The sequence below is a fragment of the Cydia splendana genome, chromosome Z, assembly GCF_910591565.1.
Source record: "Cydia splendana chromosome Z, ilCydSple1.2, whole genome shotgun sequence".
NCBI classification, from domain to species: Eukaryota; Metazoa; Arthropoda; class Insecta; order Lepidoptera; family Tortricidae; genus Cydia; species Cydia splendana.
Window position 1 is genome coordinate 26002539 of NC_085987.1, and position 23342 is coordinate 26025880.

General features: G+C 37.3%; 1 protein-coding gene across 6 annotated transcripts; it reads right to left on the minus strand.

Moving 5' to 3' along the window:
- Nucleotides 1-4925: 4925 nt before the first annotated feature.
- Nucleotides 4926-23329, minus strand: LOC134804753 (H(+)/Cl(-) exchange transporter 5). Of its 6 annotated transcripts, none has more exons than XM_063777963.1 (18): nt 23184-23329; nt 22853-22931; nt 17405-17573; nt 17020-17052; nt 14733-14762; nt 12508-12644; nt 11368-11571; nt 10637-10787; nt 9972-10130; nt 9139-9278; nt 8881-9063; nt 8528-8742; nt 7815-8023; nt 7342-7482; nt 6641-6851; nt 5635-5798; nt 5159-5399; nt 4926-5039 (listed from the first exon to the last, which is right to left on the minus strand). In XM_063777963.1, the coding sequence occupies exons 2-18, from the start codon at nt 22919-22921 to the stop codon at nt 4949-4951; spliced, it is 2547 nt and encodes an 848-aa protein (XP_063634033.1). In that variant the 5' UTR covers nt 22922-22931; nt 23184-23329; the 3' UTR covers nt 4926-4948. The 6 variants fall into 6 exon arrangements, with proteins under 6 accessions (XP_063634033.1, XP_063634032.1, XP_063634035.1 ...); XM_063777962.1 differs by having other exon boundaries at nt 12508-12647; XM_063777965.1 differs by lacking the exon at nt 17020-17052.
- Nucleotides 23330-23342: the final 13 nt, after the last annotated feature.

The window sequence follows — 23342 nt, forward strand, 5'->3', positions numbered from 1 at the left end:
TGGTCCTTACAAGTCGTCCGACTTGGTTAAATAATACAGCGCTTGTTTTTGCTCATTTCTAAATATATATTTTTAATTCAACTGAAATACTACAATACATTTTAGACAGAAACAAAACATGTATTTAGTGATTTAGTGAGATTTACTTGGTCACTGCAAATTGACATGCCACATACCGATACACTTCCTCTGCGTTAACAACTAACTCCACTTGGTCTCGACAGCACGAACGTATACAGCGGACTGTGATCTACGAGTTCTACTATCAAAAAGTGTGACCGAAAGTGAACACAAACTCTGCATCTCGTATTCATTACGGGACTAACGACATATTTTGCAAAATGTCGCCGTGACTATAATTTAATATATCAGAGGTAACTTTGTGAGATGCCGTATTTAAGTTAGATGCTCTCTGTGAGGCCGCTTTTTCTATAGTTCGTTTTTTTTAGCATTAGAAAGAACTTGAAAGAAGGTAAGCGATCTTGACATGACTTTTAATTGAAAAACGCTTTTTAAAAATCAGTAACTATTAAGCCCCCATTCACACTTCTACCTTGTAGTCCGCCTCATTGGGTAGGATTGTGTATGGGGGTCGCGGACTACGTGCCGTCCTACAACACCAAGTAGGATGCTTCTTGGGTCCTACAAATCCTACAAGCCCCGCCCACCGCTGTAGTCCGCCGCGTAGGATTGTATGTGGGTTGTCGTCCTACGTTGCGGACTACCGTGTTTGACGTATGACAACAATGCGCGCCATTTTTTTGAAATTTATAAAGAAAATCGCTGTTTTTGGGACCAGAAATCACCCAATCACTCCAACGAACAATGGAGGAATAGGCATTGCAACAATTATTACCAATACTTAATAAATATGACGCTCTCTGGCGAATTTTTAGTAGTTTCTTTTCCCACACTCTTTTTTATTTTTATCCAATAAGGGGTCATCCATTAATTACATCACACGTTTAGGGGGAGGGAGGGGTCAAGAAAATGTGACATGTTGTGACAAGGGGGAGGGGGGAGTCATAAACTTTGTGACGTCACTTTAACTTCATCAGTAACCGAAAATTTATTTAAATTATTTTATCCGCTAATATCCATTTAATTAACAAGTTTTTGAAACGATAATCGTTTTTGTTTCTTAATCAGTTTTGGGTTGATATCAGTTGGGTTGGTTTGATAAAATATTAAATAAATATTTGCCGATTTCGTTGAAGAAATGTGACGTCACACCAGGGGGGAGGGGTTTTCCAAATGTGACCACGTGTGACAAGGAGGGGGGGAGGGGTAAAAAAACCTAGAAATTCGTGTGACGTAATTAATGGATGACCCCTAACAAGAAAATACATAGCAGAAGAGCTATTTTCTTTTTTTTTATTGCACGTAACATTTTCAAGAGTAAGTAGACCGACACTTGTGACAAACGAAGCAGTACTGGTGATGGACGGCAAAACAGTACCGTGTGTGAGCTATTTCTTGCTCCGTAGTCCTGCGAGGCGGACTACAAGGTAGGAGTGTGAATGGGGGGCTTTACTTATGAAAGCAGAAGAATATAAATGATCGTATTAGATTCATAATTGTTACATATTTGCCGTAACTTATTTTTAAAATGTGTTTTTCAATTAAAAGACACATCAAGATTGTTTACCTTATTTCTAATGCTAAAAAAACGAACTATAGTCTCCTGTGATCACAATTCACATACATATCTTGTTGGGTAATATGCTCAATATTGATTGATAAAAAAAGTAACCGTACTTTCTATCCGCTTTTTAAGTGTAAATCCGTGCTCTAAAGTGATTTGTAACAATTCAATTTCTTTACTCGTGGATTAGATTCGTAGAAAGTAGACGTACAATCATAATGATTTTAACATATTTTTCCAACAATGATGTAAACTCCAATATAAAAAATGGCTTTGCACATGAATGCATCGCACAAATAATCTAAAAGTTAGAAATGTTTATTTACAAATAACATACTTTAATTTTAAATTCTCAGTCCATTTTTATATAAAAATACATTGATTGATAATTCATTCGTAATATAATAAGAATAACACTCAAACACTTATGAATAACACGTGAGTTAGTAGATTAATAATTGTGTATATGTAATACAAACACTGGGCTGTGGCTGTTGTTGGATTAGCAAGAGTTCTCAACTTATAAATGTGCTCTTTCAAAATTATACAATACAATTTGCAGCAGTGCTTAGTATTAGGAAGACAGCAATACTGTAGCATTATATTGTTGCATTAATACAATACATTTATTTATAACTCGATAAAAATAAATAATATTAAATTAATCTGGTAGTAATTGTGGTTTCTTGTTTAAGAAGCTTCCTCTAAAGATTTATTGAAAACAAAATAGTGTAGAGAAGGGTTTATGCTTTGTTAACTTCCATGAAACAAGTATTGTTTGGTTTAATAATGTATTTACAAGTACAAAATTAATTGAACTTAGGTTGGTATTCCACCTGTCCAATAACTTGGTCCAATGTGCGTCTCACTCTCTCCCCGAACAAAATGTGAGACGCAAATACGCATTGGACAAATAAATTGGACAGGTGTAATACCACCCTTAGCTAAAAGCCCGTGATAGGTAGGATCACTTAGAAACAATCCTAAAATACAATGAAAACGTTTAGTGTTTGGACGTTCATCTTAAGATTGGAAGAGACTAGATTTGAAAAAAAGAACTTTACTTTAAATATCATCATCTGAAACTGCAAGACTTTAACGCATTCACTGCCAGGGGGCGTGGCCTAGGAACAAACTTGTATGACGGTGGACGCACATGCGTCGGGGGCAGTGAATGTGTTAACCTCGTAATCCAAATCAATACCTCCATCAGTCGCCATTCAATTAAAAATAAAGCCAAATGGAGTCGGCGAAGGGGTAAATACCTTTTTACAAGGTAATTTCACCGATTCTTGCTAACCTACCTCAGGAAAAACCATCAACAATATTATCAGACCTACTTTTTTCTACTAATCACGGTTGTATGACAATTTTCTGCGCCCTTTTTACTTAAGTAGGCAGGGCAGTACATACCCCATTTCTACTTTTAGTCTAAATACATACCGGGTTGTAATTTGCTTTGCATTTGCTATTAAATTACATAACATTGACACAATAACTTACTTATACCTACGAGTTCAGTACATGCATGCAATATGTTAAATACGTCGTTGAAATAATGTATTTACAGACATTATATGCGTGCTTTGCCTCGAGCGAGGCACGTCTACAACATATACAGAGCTGCTTTGCGCGCCAATTTCTTAGTAAGGCCGATCGTGTGGTGTGGTGTTTTTTTCTGTTGCTATACCAAATACAAATATAAGTTAGAAATACTGCACAAAGTAGGCAACATGTACGTATATACTGCTTTGGACGTTATGTCTAATTAGTTTTCAATATGTCTACTATCAATATGTCTATTTAGACATATACTATATTTAGATGTGCTAGTAAAATAAAAGAAGTTTACAAAAAATAACAATTTCAAGATTATTTATAAAATTATTATTTCGTATGTTAGCTACTATCTATATTCATAAATATTAACATTGATTCAATATGTACAATCATTTTATGAAGGATTATGAGAACATATTCTGAAATCATACTAAGAAAAAGTCCAGGTAAAAGGATAAAAATGCTTAATATCTAAAAAAATACCATATTTATTGGTATAAGAAATACCAACAAATCTCACGCATACATTTTTTTCGAAAGGAACTTTATTTAAGCCAAGAAAGCGAACAGACGATTGATAAATTTCCGCGAAGTTTTCCAAGTGCAGCCTTCTATACTTATAGAGTTACACCAAGAAAAGTCTGCAGCGATTTTGACAGCCCACGCAGTGTAAGTGTTATTTATACGTCAAAATTTCATAGAAGTTTGAGGTTTAAAATAACACCTGCACTGCGTGGGCTATCAAAATCGCTGCACACTTTTCTTGGTCTAACTCTAATGTAGTTTGCATGCGACATATGACTATAGAATAAAATATAAAATGATGAAAATATTAATTAACCTGATCTATTATATGCACACTTTCATTGCCCTAAATGTACAAAATAAGAATTGTTCTACTAAATAAAATGTTTAACTTAAAATATAAATATACATATTTAAATTTACTACTCCTAAAACTACAGACAATGATAAAATAATATAATACAAAGATTTAAAGGGAGCTTCAAACCATGTTACAGACTGCCAGTTAGCTTTCTCAAAGGATTTGTCTCCATACAAAGGTTTCTATCTAGATGTATAGCTTGCCCAGTTAAAACAAACGCAGTTACATTTAATAATGTCCATGGACATCTAACAACGCCTACGTTGGCTAAATTGAGGTAACCATTCAAAATAAAATGTCCAAATCATTTTGTAATGAGTGCAACGTCGGTAAATTAAATCTATAAAGTTAAAAAAAAACAATGATTACGCTCGATGTGGCAACAATTTGGAATCATGTGGATTCTAATTTTCATACAAAGACATGGCATCTGTCAAATCCGGACCGCCTTTAACGCACAAAGCCAATGTGTTTTTCCTGTGTGGAACCATTACCTATTGTTTATATTCATAGTTGGACAATACTCTAGTTCAGCGGTCGGCAACCTTTTTTTGCGTAGTTTTAGTAGCGTAGTTAACGATGAGTAAGTTGACGCGGGCCGCACTTTGTTAATATTTATGACTTTATCAGACATTGTCGTTTCTCAATATTACATAGCCAGAGAGTCTAGCAGGCCGCAAGTGACAGTTTCACGAGCCGCATGCGGCCCGCGGGCCGCAGGTTGCCGACCGCCGCTCTAGTTGAACCAGTTATAAGCAAAATTTAATTTTAACAACAGTAATCTAACTGTCACAATACATGGCTCATGCTCGCAGTTCGTATGTTGTTGGAGTGTCGCTTTATATTATTTCGTTTAATCAATTGAATAAAACAGAATTAGGATCTTCGTTGTCCATCTGTTTCACGTGGCGTAAGACGTCCTTCTTCGTGATTACGCCCAGCAACCGCCTGCAACGAATTACAAATAATTACAACGTGCACAAATGAATAAATTACATACAACATTGGCTACGACGAGTAGAGGGTATGGTAGGGTGTGAGTGCAATATTAGTAGGTAGCAACTGACCCGTTATGCGTGACGAGCGTCTGGCGCAGGCCGAGCTTGCGGAACATGTCGACGACGGTCTCCATGGGCGTCTGGTCGGTGACGGTGATGGGCGCCATGTCGAGGATGCGGTGCAGGTTGAGCGGCGGCGGCGCGTGGCCGGCGGAGCCCGCGCCCGCCGCGCCGCCCGCCGGCGGCCCGCTGCCCGCGAACATCACCAGCGACTGGCCCGTGATGCCCTCCATCATGCGCCGGGCGTTAGCTGTTACAACATACACACATTCATATAATACACTAGTTTCATTAATGGTCTTATAAACTTAAGTAACAAAAAACTGTATATAAAAATAATGCAGCAAATATCTACTGCTGTGAACATACTACTTAACTGAGCCGGACAATGAGAATTAATTTAAAGTGGTTGCTTACGGTATTGGTTTTGGTTTGTGAATCTGGCCATTAAGGCTATGGTCCGACATAAACAAAGCGTATAGTACCCATGGCGAGGTTGAGATCCCTGCGCAGCACGAAGCCGACGAGGTACTGCGACTCCTTGGAGACGACGACGGGGTAGCCGTTGTGCTCCGTCTCCTTCAGCAGCGCCTCCACGTCCTCCACCGTCATCGAGTCCTGCGTGATCACCGACAGCGACTCGTTGCGCCTGCAATACAACAACGCGTTTACATCTAACTAATAACTAACCGATGCAACTATATCGCTGGCCCTATACTACAAAGTTCTATGTTACATTTTCAAGATAGTTGAAATTCGATTTAATGTCACTTATGACAATGTTCAAATTTCAGTTCCATAAAAGTGAAACATAGAACCCTGTAATATTGTGCCAGATATATTATACATAATAATTATGTTCTCACGCGGATAAATCGATACCTGTTCCTGTTACAGTCATGTAGCATTCAGACGAGACCAGAGATAAATATGAACAAACAATAAACTAATTAGGTACAAAGTACAGATGTTCAATTTGTTAATCTTATAAAGAATATGTATAAGATTTAGAATTATAAGACACCAAATACACGACGATTTAATCTAAGGCCTTAATTCAGTGTTGTTTCAACCACTATCAACTGGATTGGAACAGAGCTGTTTTTTGGTTTCGTTGAATAAAAAACTTAGTTTATCAACATTTCCAAAAATTGTTTAATATTTAATTAAACTACCAATTTATTTTGTTAGCCAATTTGTTATGTTTGTCAATTTGTTTTGTTTGTGTTGCCTTAGGAGGATAAGTCACAACCAGAAATTAGGGAATAGAAGAGTCCAATATGTCGTTACGAAAAATTCTTAGGAAGTACCTAAAAGATTCGACCAGCATTTTTGTACTGAATATGCTTGTGCCGCACACTAATGGAACTAATAGAATCCCGCCTTAATAATAAGAATGTTGGGTATGTTAATGTTTAAATGTGTGTGTGTGTGTGTGTGTGTGTGTGTGTGTGTGTGTGTGTGTGTGTGTGTGTGTGTGTGTGTTGTTACTTGGGCTGCATGACGTCAGCGGCGAGCGAGGTGTGCTGGAACTCGTCCTTGCTGTCGAGGAAGGGGTAGCCGTTGAGCGCGATGTGCGCGTCGTAGATGCCCTGCTTGCCGAGCGCGTCGCCCACCCACTTGGACGCCATGGCCGCCGCCATCAGCGGCACGATGTACCGCACACCGCCCGTCAGCTCGAACATTATCACCACCAGTGACACTGCGCACGTTTCATCAACATATTATTGACACATGACACATTTATGTCTATATTACACCTAAATATAAACTTTCACACAAATGAATAGGACTTTATCGCGTATAAACCGGTATCGAGCTAGAATCTGTCATTTAGCAGCAGAAGTAGCTAAAAGAGCTAGGTGTCCTTTATTGTTAAAATAATAAGAGCGTGTGCAGGTCAGTTTGAACACCATGCCTGCACAAACACTTCTGTGTTGACTGTACACCTGTTGTACATGGTACATGTTATTATTGCCCATATTTTGCCAACCTAAGCTTAGGCTGGCATTCCACCTGTCCAATTTCTTAGTTCAATGTGTATTTGAGTCTCACATTTTGCTTAATGAGAGAGTGAGATGTTAATAATAGGTATGTTCGTAACCATAATTTAATCACTTTTTGTCAATTTTTTGGCCGTGGCAATAAGGCAGCGTTAAATGAGTCGATAATATGGATGGTAAGCACCGAACCTGTCATCCTGGTGACGCCGCCGAGCACGGCGGCGGCGCCCACCATGGCGTACAGTCCCGGCGTGATGCAGTCGTCGCCCGTCGAACACTCGCCCGAGAACAGCCAGATCTTCGAGTACTTGTACGCCAGTTGCTCCACGCCTGTTACACATACATATCTAGTCATCTACAGATCACACAAAACGCGAAATCCGGGTAATTATCCTGACTTTCAGACCGGTATTTGTCGTCAACGTTTTTGAAATTTTTTAACATTGTTTTGACCTCTAAATGTATTTCTTAGTATATAACACGTATTAGTGTATAATACGCGCCTTCACTTCCCTCTCGTTGACAAGTTTCACCATAACGCCCTTTCTGCGCGATGAATAAATGCGGCGAAGAAAGAAACTAGCTTACTAGACGTATTACTTAGGCGTACAAATGACATGATGGCAACTCTGGCAAGGCAATGAAGTTTGTCACACGCTTACCAATGCCGACGATGCGGCCGGCGATGGCGCCGAGCGCGAGGCTGGGGATGAACAGGCCGCAGGGCACCTTGATGCCGAAGGTGAACACCGTCATGACCAGCTTCACCACCAGCGCCAGGAACAGCAGCCAGATGGCCTGGTACACGCCGGGGCCCGCCGCCGCCTTCTCGATGGCAGAGTTCACGTCCGTGAAGTTGCGATTGTAGTCGCTGCAAGTATCATCACATTTATGCAAACATAACGCAATATTACATTACAGGGCTCAATGTTTCACTTTTATCGAAATTTGAACATTGTCATAGTGACATTAAGTCGAATTTCAACTATCTTGAAAATGTAACATAGAACTGAGTAATATTGACAGCTATATGTCTCTCAACCTAACGAATTATTACACTTTCTTGGTCTAATTTATTACTCATACATTTTGCTCCCAACGAAAGCCCAAAGAAAGTAGTTGTTACATTGAGAATAGTTAATATTTGATGCTAATAAATAGGTACCCTTGCGACAACTTAGGTGAGCCTTCAGTTTGAACTGAAGGCTTTGAGTTATATATTTGAATTTAAACACACAAATATATAGAAAGCTTTTAGGTTGAATTACATAAGCGGATAGCCTTACAATGTGCAGTAAGAAAAATAAATTAGTCGAGTTCAAATCAAAATAAGAAAATATCTTGACAAAAAGGAAAACATTAAAAAGTGAGTGACCATAGGGGATCGGAGTTGGAGATGCCGCACTGGTTGAAGAGCAGGTAGATGAGCTGGCTGGTGTTCATTCGCGTGTAGCGGTTGGGGTACGCGATCACGGCGGTCACCAGCGTCACCACCAGCACCTCCGTCACCGGGTACTGGCCCAGCTTCGAGTACTTGCGGTAGCGGCACCAGTACAGGTTCGCCTTTATGAATATCGTCGCGATGCAGCCCTGAACGACACAAAAGTAGAACATATGTCGTGAACTTCCTTCCAGACTTTATTAAAAATAATTTTGTAATAATACAGTCAGTGCAATAAACGCTTTTATTTAAGTTGTATCTAAAGTAAGGCGGCATGATTTACTTACTCCTATAATCCCCAACCCGACAAATGGTATCAGCTCGAAGAATATCCACGGTTTATTGTACTCCACAAAGAAGAGAACAGAATGTTCGTTGCCGAAGGGGTTGATCGAGCGCAGGATGAAAGCCGCTATCAGGGCACAGAAGAACGAGCGCCACAGCGTTTTCAGAGGGAAATAATATGATACCTGAAATACAATATAATATTAAGGAGCTGATACTAGTGGCATGGTAAAATAATATATGAATGCGGGTCAGGTTACCTCCTCTAGACTGAAGAGCACTCCGCCGATGGGCGCCCCGAAGGCGACGGACACGCCCGCCGCAGCGGCGGCGGACAGGATCTCACGTTTCTTAGCCTCATTACGCCCATATTTAGGGAACAAATATGACAATATGTTACCTGAGACAAATAAACCTATTAAAAAATCTGCCCAAAAATGGCTATTCGAACGATGTGACGGTATTCTAAATAACTGTTCTAATACATTTACCATCACGCAGTCTGAGATACACTGCAATAGAGTCTGTGTGGAAAGAGAAGAGTCGTGAAATAAAGAAAATCAATACAATGTGTGACTCTTCTTTTTCCGCACAGACTCTAATGCGGTGTGGAAGTGTCATCATAAATGTCAAATTTCTATAAAATATTATGAATGCCACATCTACACTTTGTTCTGTCAAACTCGATGCAGACTTAGAATCAGACCAAGATAACTAACTCTGCAGCAATTTTAATCGTAGTAAATATTTTAAACGTCAAACTTCTATGAAATTATGACGTTTAAATAACACTTGCACGTCTGTGTTATAAAAATCGCTGCAGAGTTCTCTAGGTCCGACTCTAACTTAGGCGGACTACTCATTATTGCACAATAAATGCACGAGGGATAATTTAATAAAATGGCTTTTATACAGGTTCTACAATATTTTAACCTGTGTCAGCACTACAGAGATTGTATAAATACCTATTGTACTTGTATGGTTACAAACCATCAGGCCAGAGAGTGATATGATCTTGTAAAGACTTAAGTTTCATTAGTGATTAAGTGTCGTCAAAGAGCCGTGGTAATAGCAATAATCTGGCAACACTTACCCAAGCAACTCGCGATATGCACCATGGGCCCCTCCTTCCCGAGACTTAATCCAGAAGACACTGACAATATTAGGCCCACGACCTTTATGATTAGCGTCCACTTGCCGAGGTAGCCTCTGATTATGAAACCACTGAGGATCGTTTTAATTTCAGGTATACCTAGAAAAATTACAAAAGTGTAAAAACAAATACAAGTATCAATAATAATGTAAGGGACGCGTTTGGTGAACACCAAATGACAATTTATACATCAACGTCATACTTCTCTCTTGTTAAAAGCAAAAGGTTTACATCAGCATCTTTACAGTAAACCCTAATACATAGTCACATTAAATGCTCTGCTAACAAAATTATTGAAACTGGTGTAAGAGTCATAGAAGATAAGGCATTAATGAACTTATCTATCATATCAATTATTATAATGTATAACTTTATGTATTTTACTTTTATATCCATTTTATAAATTCCTAACCTAAGGTGAAAAACAAATAGCGATTTTTTTTTTATCTCACTTGGGAAGCCTAGGGCCCCCTCTGCAAACTAATTCCAAGAATTGACATAGGAATAGGGACTATTTTTATATGAAAGCGACTGCCATATCTGACCTTCCAGCCCTGAAGGGGAACTACGACCTTCACCCGAATAACACCTGACAGATTACCTACCAGAACCACAGGCATAGGGCGCGAACATGCGCACGAGCGACGCCGAGAGAGCCGCGAATATGAGGCACCACACTATGTAGAACAGGTAACTGACGATGTAGGCGCCCGGGCCTTCACGGGAGCCTCCCAGCAGTTCGGGCCATGTCACCCACTGAAAGTTGTCTCACATTATAATAATAATGCCATAATTCGTTTTTAGTTACAAGATATGTATCAAACAAACAGACATGAAAACTTGTGCATTAATTTTATAACAGTATGGTTTTTATTTCAGCAGCCTATGGGCTAATTATTCGCAAAGATCGATCAGCGCCCTACGGGTTCAGTTTAACAACGTCTTCAGGGTACTGTTGCGTCTGCCACGCTTCTGCAGCGCGTCAGGCATGTTCGCGGACGCGCGGGTAGACAGTTTCTCTGCTACAATAAGAAAGCGTGCCGCCGCGACAAGTCGCAGAGTGCTTGACAGTAGCAACAGTATCCTGGGTGTGATAGCGGGTAGGCTCCATAGTCGCTATATGCAGCACTGGTCGAACCTGCACCGTTCCTTAGCTCCCTATGAAATGTAGTAGGTAGATAGGTATCTAATAAGTACTAACATAGTCTAAATTACAAGTTCCTGCATGTACATGTTTGACTAACCTGTTATGGATATTTGTGGTCCGAAAGAAATGATTATTATTTTTATTATATTTTAATTATGTTACTAAGTAGTTATTATGTAGATGTTATACCTGTGAACAATTTCCATGATCAAATGTAGTTTCATTGTCAGACCAACAGCATTGTTCTTGATTGAACCAGAAGGCCTGGGGACAGATGCCGAACTTGAGGTCCGTCATCCAGGAGGCGCCGATGTCGATGACGCCGGCCACCACGCCGGTGCACACGCCCACCAGCAGCACGCACACCCAGCCCGACCACGCGTCGTGTGCGCCCTACCAAACATATCACCATACTTAGAACCTGCTTTACATCTATTATTTTCATAATATGCAATACAATGTATGTCATGTAATAACAGCGAGATTTTAAAATAAGAGTTATTTTTTACAACAAGATCAACAGGCAACTTCAAGATTGAGCAATAAGTTTCTTTACCTTAAATATTGTATGACACTCAACTCAGTCGTCCATTTATTCACTATGTTTTTTGCAATTAGCTCTATACGAGCCCTGATGCATATGTTTTCGTCTAGTAAGACCATTTTTTGAGGTTCTCGCGTTTGTTCAAAAATAATGTTTTAGTTAAAAAAATACTAATATTTAATGCTTATACTAATGTAGTTTAATTTTATATGGTAATATTCTACAATAACTAAATCTGAAAGTACTGAAAGAAAAAAAATAACGAATTTTTATTTTTTATTTGACGGGTAGGATTACAACAGATGTGAAAAGGGCTATTACTAGGGAAAGCAACAGGGCTCTGCCAATGAACTGACAATTTTGTTTCGAGCCCATGCATGCAGAAGTGCTGTAGGAGAGGACAATATGATTTGGACAACGTTTTTGAAAAGTACGTCTTTTCAGCAATTAAAACCTCATGCAATTTTATTATACAATCAAAATAAACTACATTAAACATTACTATTATGGTTCCCATTACTGGGTCATTTTATGTTCATGTGTAAAATTTATTAGAATAAACAAAATTGTTGCGTGGAACTAGACGAACTAATTTGCATCGGGGCTCGTATAGCTGTGTGTAAAATCATTCACATCAACTCTCCTGCTAACATCTATAGACATATATAACATCTTCTAGATAATTTCCCCATATTTAAAACATGAGCTTATTAACAGCTGACAATAAGTTACCTATTACTTGAAAGCACATTTATTTTCTAAAAAAATAATGGTGGTATAATTACTTTTATTAAGTCCCATATTGAGTCTTGTCTTTTCTTGACTATGTATCTGTGGCGCATGCGGTCCCGAGCGATGTCCCGCTGCCAGTCGATTGTGTGGAAGTCATCATACTGACCGATGCCAGGGATGTCGTCATCGCCTACTAATAAAACAATTACTATAACATTTATCTGACCAGCTATCTAGCATGAGTTGCAATCTCGCGCACGACTCCATGCATCTGGGCTAGATAGTATCATAGAGAAAAAAATACATTAGATTGCTCACTCCATACATCAGTTTTGGTACCAAAAAGACTATTATTTTTACCAAAAAGACTATTATTTTTACAAATAATAGTCTTTCTGGTACCAAAACTGATGTATTATTTTCACAAATAATAGTCTTTTTGGTACCAATACTGATGTATGGAGTGAGCACTTGTCTTACTATATTTAGATATAGTTTAGACTCACGCGTGTAAAAGCAACTGTTGATAAGTTAAGAAATTAAAAAATTTAATATTGTTGGTCAAGCAAATCTTGTCAGTAGAAAAAGGCGGCAAATTTAAAAAACGTAGGCGCGAAGGGTTATCGTCCCATAGAAAATTTGAATTTCGCGCCTTTTTCTACTGACAAGATTTGCTTGACCAGCTATATACATTAAATGGTGCGTGTGAAGTCCCCAATCCGCATTGTGCTAATGTGGCTGGGCTGCCTTACCGATGTTACGATTCGACTTCACAAATCGGTTCAAACCGATTTAGGTCTGAAGTCGACTAAATCGACGCGAGTGTTTCGTAAATCGACTTAAGACAGGCGTGTCTCACTCCGCGATTTCGTCGCTTTGCTACACGTAGCTAAAAGTGCATCCGTTCGGCCCCAATTTTGGGGTTTGCCATAAGCCGCGCGTGGCGCTGTCGCCACCTAGCGGCCATATCTGTGCTGATCGTAACAGACGCGTTTTGTTAGAGAGTGAGTCTTCTGTACTTAGTACTATTATTTATTCTGTGCTTAAGATACGTTCACCCGCTCTAAACACACCCTTTCCAATTTGTTTCTGCGTCACTTTCGTTTGACATATTGAGGAATAAAATGTACGCGAATTGATTTCAAACCACTAAGAAAAATGTTCACATGCACATTGCCGCCATTATTGAGTCAAGTCGAAACTTGGTATCTACAGGTAAAGTAAAATGAAACTTATTGATTAAGTGGTAAGGTTCAATTTCGCATGGTCTTAAAGAGATCGATTTGGCAGTTTTGCGCCGCGTCGATTTGCTAACTGAACGAATTCACACGAGACCGCACGCTCTTTCCTGCTTGCTCGTATAGTGCTTTCCCGTTTAGCTTTAGCAATTAATGAAATTGTGATCTACTGCGCAATGGACAGTAAAAAATATTACAAAAGTTTTGTCAAAGTTTTTGATGTTGTGTTAGTCTAAGGATTCTAAGTGTCGAAAAGACCGTAAAATTGACAATTCGATTTCCTCAACTCAAAACCAAGTGACTACGGAGCGGTTTGAACTACTGATACTTAAAAACTAGAAGTTAAATTGACTTGGCCAAATCGGTTTACAAACTGATTTGGGTTTAAATCGGAGTCGACTTATTCGGTTTGAAAATTTTTCGATTTGACCCATCACTAGGCTGCCTATATTGCCATGTGCAGTGAGTAAATATATACAGTTGTGATAATGATACAAGCATTTACATGATATAAAATCTAATTCATGATTTTTTGATACTGTATAATTATATGTAGGGCTCAATAGAAACAAAACACTCCGAGATAAGAGGGTCAGGTTACTTTAACTGTGACCCCACACAAATGAATATCTAGCAAAAAGTGGGTTAGGTTAGAACTGCCACCCTGCATAAAAAATAATGTTTTTGATTGTATTATAAAGTAAAGTGTTATATTAAAATACAATACAACAAAATCCATTATACAATATATCTAAACAACACTTAAAATTCAATATGTCAAAATCCATTATACTATAATACATACAGTTGTGATAATGATACAAGCATTTACATGATATAAAATCTAATTCATGATTTTTCGATACATTACACACCCGATTAGAGCATATAACTTTATCGTACAGAAAAAAGATTTACAATCACAATCAAAACTTAGAGTTTCTTCTTGCAATGACAAACAAATTATGACAATAGAATCTGCAGCAGCAATAACCAATAAATATTTACTTCAAATTATATTATTATTAAGAAATACTTACCCTGCATTCCAGAAAATATAACTGCGTCCCCTGGAACAATATATCGAGGGTTAAAAGCAAGAAAATCGGGAGAGATACCGAAAAAGAAACTGCGTTACATGAAAAAAACATCAAATGTCTATAAATCTTTAAAATGTTGATTCTTTTAGCTACACTTAAATTTATAGGAAGCTATTTGTAACATAATATAAACAAATGATAATCATATTGTTTAAAATACATACGAAGGCAAGTGACAGTCGTAATCGCAACGCAAACGTCGTCGTAACATAAACGTCAAAGTAAACTTTTTAATTTTCGCTACTTGAGTGTTGCCATACGTATATTATGGCGGCGGTGATAGTGCTGCACTAGGTTTATAATATCATTTTTTATCCGTCCAAAGCAGACCTGGCGACAGACCATTATTGCAGAGTAGTTTTTAGGCCTCCAAACCCAAACCACGATATGAATTTTATTGTGGTTATTAACAAAACGTATTTGTAATACGTTCTTTTCTGTTATCTAAAGCCTGACAAAAATACCTAGATATAGACGGTCAAGCAAATCATGTCAGTAGAAAAAGGCGCGAAATTCAAATTTTCTATGAGACGATATCCCTTCGCGCCTACATTTTTCAAATTTGCCGCCTTTTTCTACTGACAAGATCTGCTTGACCAACTTTAAATGGGAAGTGCGAATGTTTTACGTGGACTGGCGATTTAGTATACTATAAGTGCGTAGATATAGCTCTTTTGCTGAAATTGGCTGAAACACACCCAAATTGTCAGTAGAAAAAGGCGCGAAATTCAAATTTTGTATGGGAAGTCTCGCACTATCAAAACTCTACGCCAAAGAGTATAGTAATAAGTTATAGGTACTCTACGCGCCTAAATATTTTTTTTAATTTCCGCCTTTTTCTACTGACAAGGTTGCTGTGCCTGAGCGTCACTGCCAGAGTATAATTGTTTTGCGGATAGTGGATATATTGTTAAACAGATTAGTGTAGAATTATTATATATTTTTACTGAAACGTTTGTTCAGTTTTAGAGCATTCAGTTGAATCGGCTGTTGATGGAAGATATAACGCATCTATATTTATGTAGATATTTTTGTCAATACTTATTAAACATTAAAATATTTTGGTGGTAACAGGTAATTAAAGTTCCCACTAGTTACCATCAAAGTGAGTTGGTGGTAAATAACTACTGTACTACTTTTTTTAAACGACCATTAACTAGCCAAATATAATATAATAACTTCTAAGCCTCCTCAATTCCTGAGCTTTTATTATCCTAGCATTCTCAGATCATATTTTTGTCAATTAAGGCCAAAACCACGCAAATAAGCGATCGATGTTGTTAAAAAAACCGGACAAGTGCGAGCGAGTCGGACTCGCCCACCGAGGGTTCCTTACTTTTTAGTATTTGTTGTTATAGCGGCAACAGAAATACATCATCTGTGAAAATTTCAACTGTCTGGCTATCACGGTTCGTGAGATACAGCCTGGTGACAGACGGACGGACGGACGGACAGCGGAGTCGTAGTAATAGGGTCCCGTTTTACCCTTTGGGTATACGGAACCCTAAAAATAGCAACCGGTTGGTACCCTCTAATTACTAATGAAATGCATGAAATCTAACAAAGTTATTGTATGGTGTTTGTCATGGTCAGTGTTTTCTACCACTGCAATAATAAGTAGTATATCTAACATCTCTCCAACAATCCGTTTTGGTTATATATTTATTAATAGTGAACCCAATTTGCAGGATAATTTACAACAAACAATATATCATCAGCCAGCCGTCACAGGCAGGTTGAATAAATACGAGTAAGTATATCACTTAATTTACTTTCGCAATATTATAATTGGTCAGTTCAATAAGTGTTTTGGCTACAGAGTGGGCGTTTAGTCTAGACTACTACTACCTTGTTCTCTCCACTGATAAGTGCTTGATGCTTTGGAAATAAGTTCATATGATATATTGGTGGATACGTAATAAGTTCAATATTACCTACATTCTGAATCCCTTTCAACAACCAGCGGCTCGGTGTCTTCGCCAGCGAATTGTCGAGATTCCATTTGGACTACCCACTCCGTAACACGTCGAAAACACACGCACTAATCATTTAGGTCTTAGCCGATTCTACTAATAATTGCTTATCTTATCTAGCCCGAAACTTCGACATCGCTAGTGAAGTGAAGGTTGTCAGTATACATATTGGAGTGTCGATTTGTTTACTTGTAGTAGATTGCGTACATAATCATAATAACTTTAATAGCACTTTTTAGCGCACCAGTGCTTACCAGTAGATTCGCCAAAATATTGAGCAATGCAAGCTACAACAGAAAACAATAGATTTCAATAATTATGTGGCGTCTTATCAATATCATACGTAGTACATACGAGTAAGTAGGTATATTTAGTCTGGTAAAATTGCTTCATTCAATCATAATATGGACATACTGCTATAGAAACTAGTTTTCTTTTACATGCTTGCCATTTTTCATTTTTGGCTTGACAGTGCTTAGTTGGAGTCATTTTCCTGAAAATTTAGATACTTTCAGGAAAGCGCTTAGTGTTCTGTAAACCCACGTGACAAGTAAAGTGAACAGCTGTTACCGAGGCTTGGCCAGCAAATCATCATTAATGCTTATAAACTCCATAAGCCGAATGAAAAGGTATATTTACAATTGGGAGTATTGTCCGGGTGGTTGGTCCTGGTGCCGTGCTCGTAGAGCTGGAAAGTGCCGTGGCTGGTGGGCGCGCTGTCGCCGTGGGCCGGCCGCGTCGCCGCGATCTCTACCAGCTCGTCGGTCCCGCCCGCACCCAGGCCGGCCCCATTCCTGCCGCTCGACCCCTACCACAACATACAATCTGTTAAGCAAGGCATGCACTATTAGTCACGAACAATATAAGGGTGAGTTTTGACCAGAGATGTGCGAGGATGCGTTGCGAAATGCCAGGGATGTGTTTGTTAAGAACCAATAGAAACACTTTATTTGTTTTCCTCGATCAGCGTGCAGTGATTCTATTGGTTCTTAAAAACACATCCTTCGCAACGCATCCTCGCACATCTCTGGTTGAAACGCACCCTAAATATTAGGTCCTTACCTATGAAATTGGCGTTTTTGTTCATAGATATAAGTCTGATCCTAGTTTTTTTTTTTTTTACAAAAGTACATACACAATTACAATAAAACTACAGTGCACTCAATAAACAACGATTTTACATACAATTAATTGTTATTTTTTATTGTTAAGTGTTCAGAATTAAGCCTTGAAAATAGGTCTTTTCATGTGCTGTCGGTTCGAGTATTAAAATTACTTATATTTTTCTAATGGTACCAATTTTCAAGAAATGGAGATATTGAAAACATACCTTAAAGGTGTCAAAAATTACTGGAAAAATTTTGTTTGGTTTGAATTAGCCATCAAAAAAATATCCGCAAAATTAATTGTATGGAAATTCGTGTTTCGTTGAAATTCTCCGGACAAAACGCCAATTTCATAGGTAATGACCTAATATATCGCCGCGGATTATTCACCATGCAGCTCTTGGATACACAGCGGCCCGTTCGCGACAACTCCATTGGCTATGCGCGGCATTCAATCTTCGAGTTGTCTGTCACCAACGACAAAGTACGAGATCTTCCTTGAATGCTGGTATAATACATAGTTACGAGTATAATTATAAAATAACAACTATACTTATGCTGTATCTAATCTATCTATCTAATACCTTTAAACGAGCAATTCTTGTATATTTATTTATTTATATATTTCGGGGATCGCGGAAACGGCTCTAACGATTTCGGTGAATTTTGGTATATGGGGGTGAAAAATCGATCTAGCTAGGTCTTATCTCTAGGAAAGCGCATTTTTGAGTTTTTATATGTTTTCCGAGCAAAACTCGGTCTCCCAGATATTAAAAACAATAACGATAACATACACCATTATTAACATTAAACCAGGATGACTATATTCATTACTTAAAATTACGTTAAATTACTACAGACTACTGCTAGTGAGTTATTGGCGTTATTGCACTCAAAAGACGTATAAGAGGACACGTAGAGAAATCACACGCGTATTATGAGAAATAAAATTACTCTTAGCCTTCACGATTTTTTTTTGTCAAACATTAAACCAATACGAAATATGCTTTTTATTCAATATTGCACATCAGATAGAAGAAAAACACAAATGCAGTTTAATTTGAAAACGACAAAAATTAACAGTTAAAAGCCGGTCATCACTTACTTGAATTTTCGTAAGCCCGGCCCCTACACAATCAGTTATATTCTTATATGTATTATTAGTTTCTGAAAGCACAATAATATTGTCGTAACCGTTATAAGTAGATACAATCCCCCAACAAGGCGGTACATGGAACGCTATTTCCTTGAATGAAAAGCGGGGGCGGGAAAAATCAATAACCCCTCCAGGCGCCGCGCGGCCCTCGACAATATCTTGGTAATGGTACGATACACTGCATATTGCTATGTACAGAGCATGTATGTGAACAATAATCGTTTTATAAAATATACTAATTATTAAGTACATATTATCTATGCACTGAATTATACAATATCACAATTTTAATACGATTTTACATTTAATTTTATTAATGAACGCTAGATTCTCTCCAAAAAAGAGGAAAATCTACACCCCCCTTGTGTAGTTTCATGGTCCGAACATTAGTGTTTGTGACCCATATGTGGGGCACGGAATGTGGAGATAGTTCGTCGTGACCCATAAGATAATATATGGGGCATTGAACTGTGAAGAAATATAGGTCTTATAATACTAAGTAACGATATTATTTCCGATATTGCTGACGCCATCACATTGTCTGTTCACGAAAAATTAAAATGAGTTTTAATACTTTTAATGTAAATAAATAGACAAATTATCAAGTGAAGTTGCATATATACTTTACGTATCTACTATCTACCTATTCTTATTACATTTTTAATTCGTAGAAAGTATCTTAAAATATAATCATTTACACAATCACAAATTCTGACGGTCTCTCGGCTTAACGCAGAAAGAACGTGTGTCTCTTGTTGAATTGTACAGAACAGAAAGACTAATATTGCAATTATACAATTAGTCCGTGGCGCTCACGACAAAAAAGTGCGATATATATAATTTATGATTTTATGGGACAAATCACCCCCTCACCCTACCCCAATTTAGTGAGCTTGTGTTCGAAAGTAGGTCAAAATATATATTTTTTTCATCCAGAGTTATCAAATTAACATATTCATGTTTATACTTTTTTTAATGAGGAATAATAGGGCTATTTCGTAAATTTTTTTTTGTCAACATATTAAAATAAAAAAAATATTGGCTTTTATTTGAAAAAAATCATAACGTCGAATTTAAATTTTTCATTTTTTTTAAGTTTTTAAATGAAAACGTATAAATTAAATTTCAGAAATGAATTCAGCATCCTTAAATTACACGAAAATGATACCAAACTTGACCACAAGGCAAAACATTTTTTTTTACAAATTTTGGGGGGCATCCCTCCTTAAGTCAAAATTTTGCATCAAAAATTCGATTGGCTCCCCTTCTTAAATCAATCTGAGAGATAAATGGAGCAACTCTGTAAAAGGAAATTCCATCATCATCATTTGCCGTATAATTAAGTGAAGGCCACGGACTAAATCGGAGGGGTTGAAAATAACTTGCTTATAATTATATTCGCTTTCCGTCTCCGTCCGATCAGTTTTAACGAAAGCGACTGCCATCTGACCTTTTAACCCAGAAGGGGGACTAATGCGTTTTCCTGACGATGTTTTCCTTCACTTAAAAGCTATTGATAAATAGTAAATATACTTCGTACATAAAGCTTAAGTTGTTCAAAATTGGAATTGTTTAAATTGACTCCACGAAACAGGCCTAGCCTAGTGTGGCGGTCATAGGTTACGTAAACCATATGTATTCTTTCTGGTAAATAATAAAGTTTCAGGAAACTCGTTGGTTCCAACACGCGTCCTTCAGTTTGTAAATAGCTTACTGCTAAGCTACTATTTTAAAAAGAATTACAAAGATCTATATACCAAACAAAACAAATAATAAGAGCTATCCAAAGACATTCTGTTTGTTAAGTAAGGCGTACTATGCGGTACATGATTTTATAGATGAAAATGCGTTTAAGTCAGTAAATTGATTTTGATAGTATGATAAAGTATTTTTGTTTTGGTGTTTTTTTTTCTGTGAAATAACTATGTAGAACTGACACAAGAGACCACCATGTTCTCGTTTGATTGAATTGTATTAGTTAATTTTAGTTTTGGACATTTGGAAACCTTATACATCTCTAAGATTTTAATTTTAAATTGACTTTATTCTTATGTTAATATATCTTGTTTATAATATATTTTGCGACACAGTTCACACTACTGCAGCTGTCTATGATCGAATAGTTATTTAAATTTATTTTCTTATGTTCAATAAAAATCTTTAATCTTTACCTTATCTACTACATTTTTAATGTTTCTGGCACTTACGAGACCTCTACATCTCTAAGTCAATTTAAGCTTGTAATTTAGTTATTTATAGATAGGCATGCTCCTTACGAATATTATGTTGTTGCGTTGATGTGCTATGCCGTCTTTAACGTAACATACAAGCACAAATGTTGTATGTCACTTAATTAAATGTTTTTTTTATATATTAATACAGCCCGGCAGCTTGAACATGTCATGCTCGCTTAAAAGTCTTTGCTTACGGTGGCGTTGTTGATCGGGTGGCCATTTTCCCAAATGATAGTTGAGGGAGGCAATGGCTCAGATACGCGTCATACTCGTGAACGGATGCTGTTTGTGTCAGGCAGTTATGTATGTTGTCATAGTCCATACATACAGTGTGGAAAAATAAGTTGGGCCCTGGAGGGAAACTACCATAAATCCTTAAATTGGCTCATTTTTTTTAGCTCTTTCCTTTATTTCTAAAAAGAAACAATACTGCATTCAACGATAATTAAGTAGTAAGGGTGCAATGACAGGCATTGAAAGCTTCAAAAAATAAGGTTTGGTTTAAATCAAACCAATTTATATTTATACATAAATTGGTTTGATTTAAACCAATTTATGTATAAATAGATTTAAGCATAAGTTGATTCACAACAGGCTTATATTACTAATTTCAATTGCCTGCCTGCTTCAAAATGTTGTTCAGACTACTTTTACTTTAGTCTGACTGAATTCCAGATTAAACTCTGTCGTTAACCCTGAACGGATATTACTGGCCAAAAAAAGCCTACATTTGTCAACATTGTGAAAAAAAAAATGTATCTTCTACATTACCACGGTCGGAGATCTACATCCAGTATTTTTGAAATTCAAATATTTATTTCAAGAAAGGACCATGGGCAAATTTGTATGGGCACTGTCCCCACCCACCAACAGAAATGAAACATGTCTCATTTAATAGATCTTGGCAAACTGATGATTTTTTACTATGACGAGAATCACCCTATGTATGGGGTTTTTTTCTGTCCCTAAGCAGTTATGTTTTCATGGCGGTGTTCCGGTTTGAAGGGTGAGACATGGCAGTGCAATTACTGGGTATTGTGGCATAAGATCTTTACGTCACATGGTCGGTAACGCGTATTACGTGATAACTATGAGTTGTTACATCCGTCTATAGGCTGCGGTGACTGTTTACCATCACGCAGCCCCGCATGCTTGTTTATCAATCAACTAGTATAATAAAAAAACAAAAACTTTCAATGAAATGAGCAAAAAATATGTAAAAACAAAACACGGTTTTCCAAGAAAACCCCATACATATGGCGATCCTCGTCATAGTAAAAAATCATCAGGTTGCTAAGATCTATTAAATGAGACATGTTTCATTTCTGTTGGTGGGTGGGGACATTTCTGCCCATGGTCCTTTGCATTCCAAGAGCTCATTTTGTGCCCCGTGTTTGTTACATATGGAGATTACCGGCCATTTTAACCCCAGTCGCAGTTTAACTAAAATCAAAATAAAGCTGCTTTTTGACTGTGCATTTGCTTAGGTGCAAAAACTCTGGGGTGGCCCGCGCAAGGTGGTGTTATTATAAGGTGTTTTCTAACTTAGAAAACATTTATTTAAAAAGTTATAATTAAATTTAATATTTACCTTTTTGTACACAGACTGATATGTTGTGCTCATTTTAGGTGTTGTAGACTTCAAAGGAAATCTTTCCATGACTGCTTCGCTGAAAAAATAAACATTGTAAGTACTTTATATGTGGTAAATTGATCGATTTTTCCTTTACCTACCTAATAATATAAAAGTACAGTAACGCCCCTTTAAATCAATGTTCGTTTTACCGAATACATATATTTTTTTACTTATCCTCCGGACAAGTATAATTTGTAAGCTCAACTTTGAAGACTTAAAATGTAATACAGTAATAATAAATGAAACACACGCAAAAAATATGTAATGGAAATCATAGAGTAGGTACCTTTTATAAGCCTATTGATGTTGCATCATTTCAAACCCAAATTTTCCTCAATTAGTCATTTATATGTATTTTAATTTTATTATCATAATAAACTCGGGTTTGAAACAATAATTTAGTTAATTTTCCACTTCTGTGAGTGATGAAACATCTAATGCCAAA

Coding starts and splice junctions, on each gene's coding strand:
- LOC134804753 (XM_063777962.1), bottom strand. CDS start 22,921: ATGGAAAGATTTCCTTTGAAGTCTACAACACCTAAAATGAGCACAACA. Junction 11,572..12,507: donor CAATATGGGACTTAATAAAA/GTAATTATACCA, acceptor TATGTTTGGTAG/GGCGCACACGACGCGTGGTC. Junction 9,064..9,138: donor TGCTCTTCAGTCTAGAGGAG/GTAACCTGACCC, acceptor ATTGTATTTCAG/GTATCATATTATTTCCCTCT.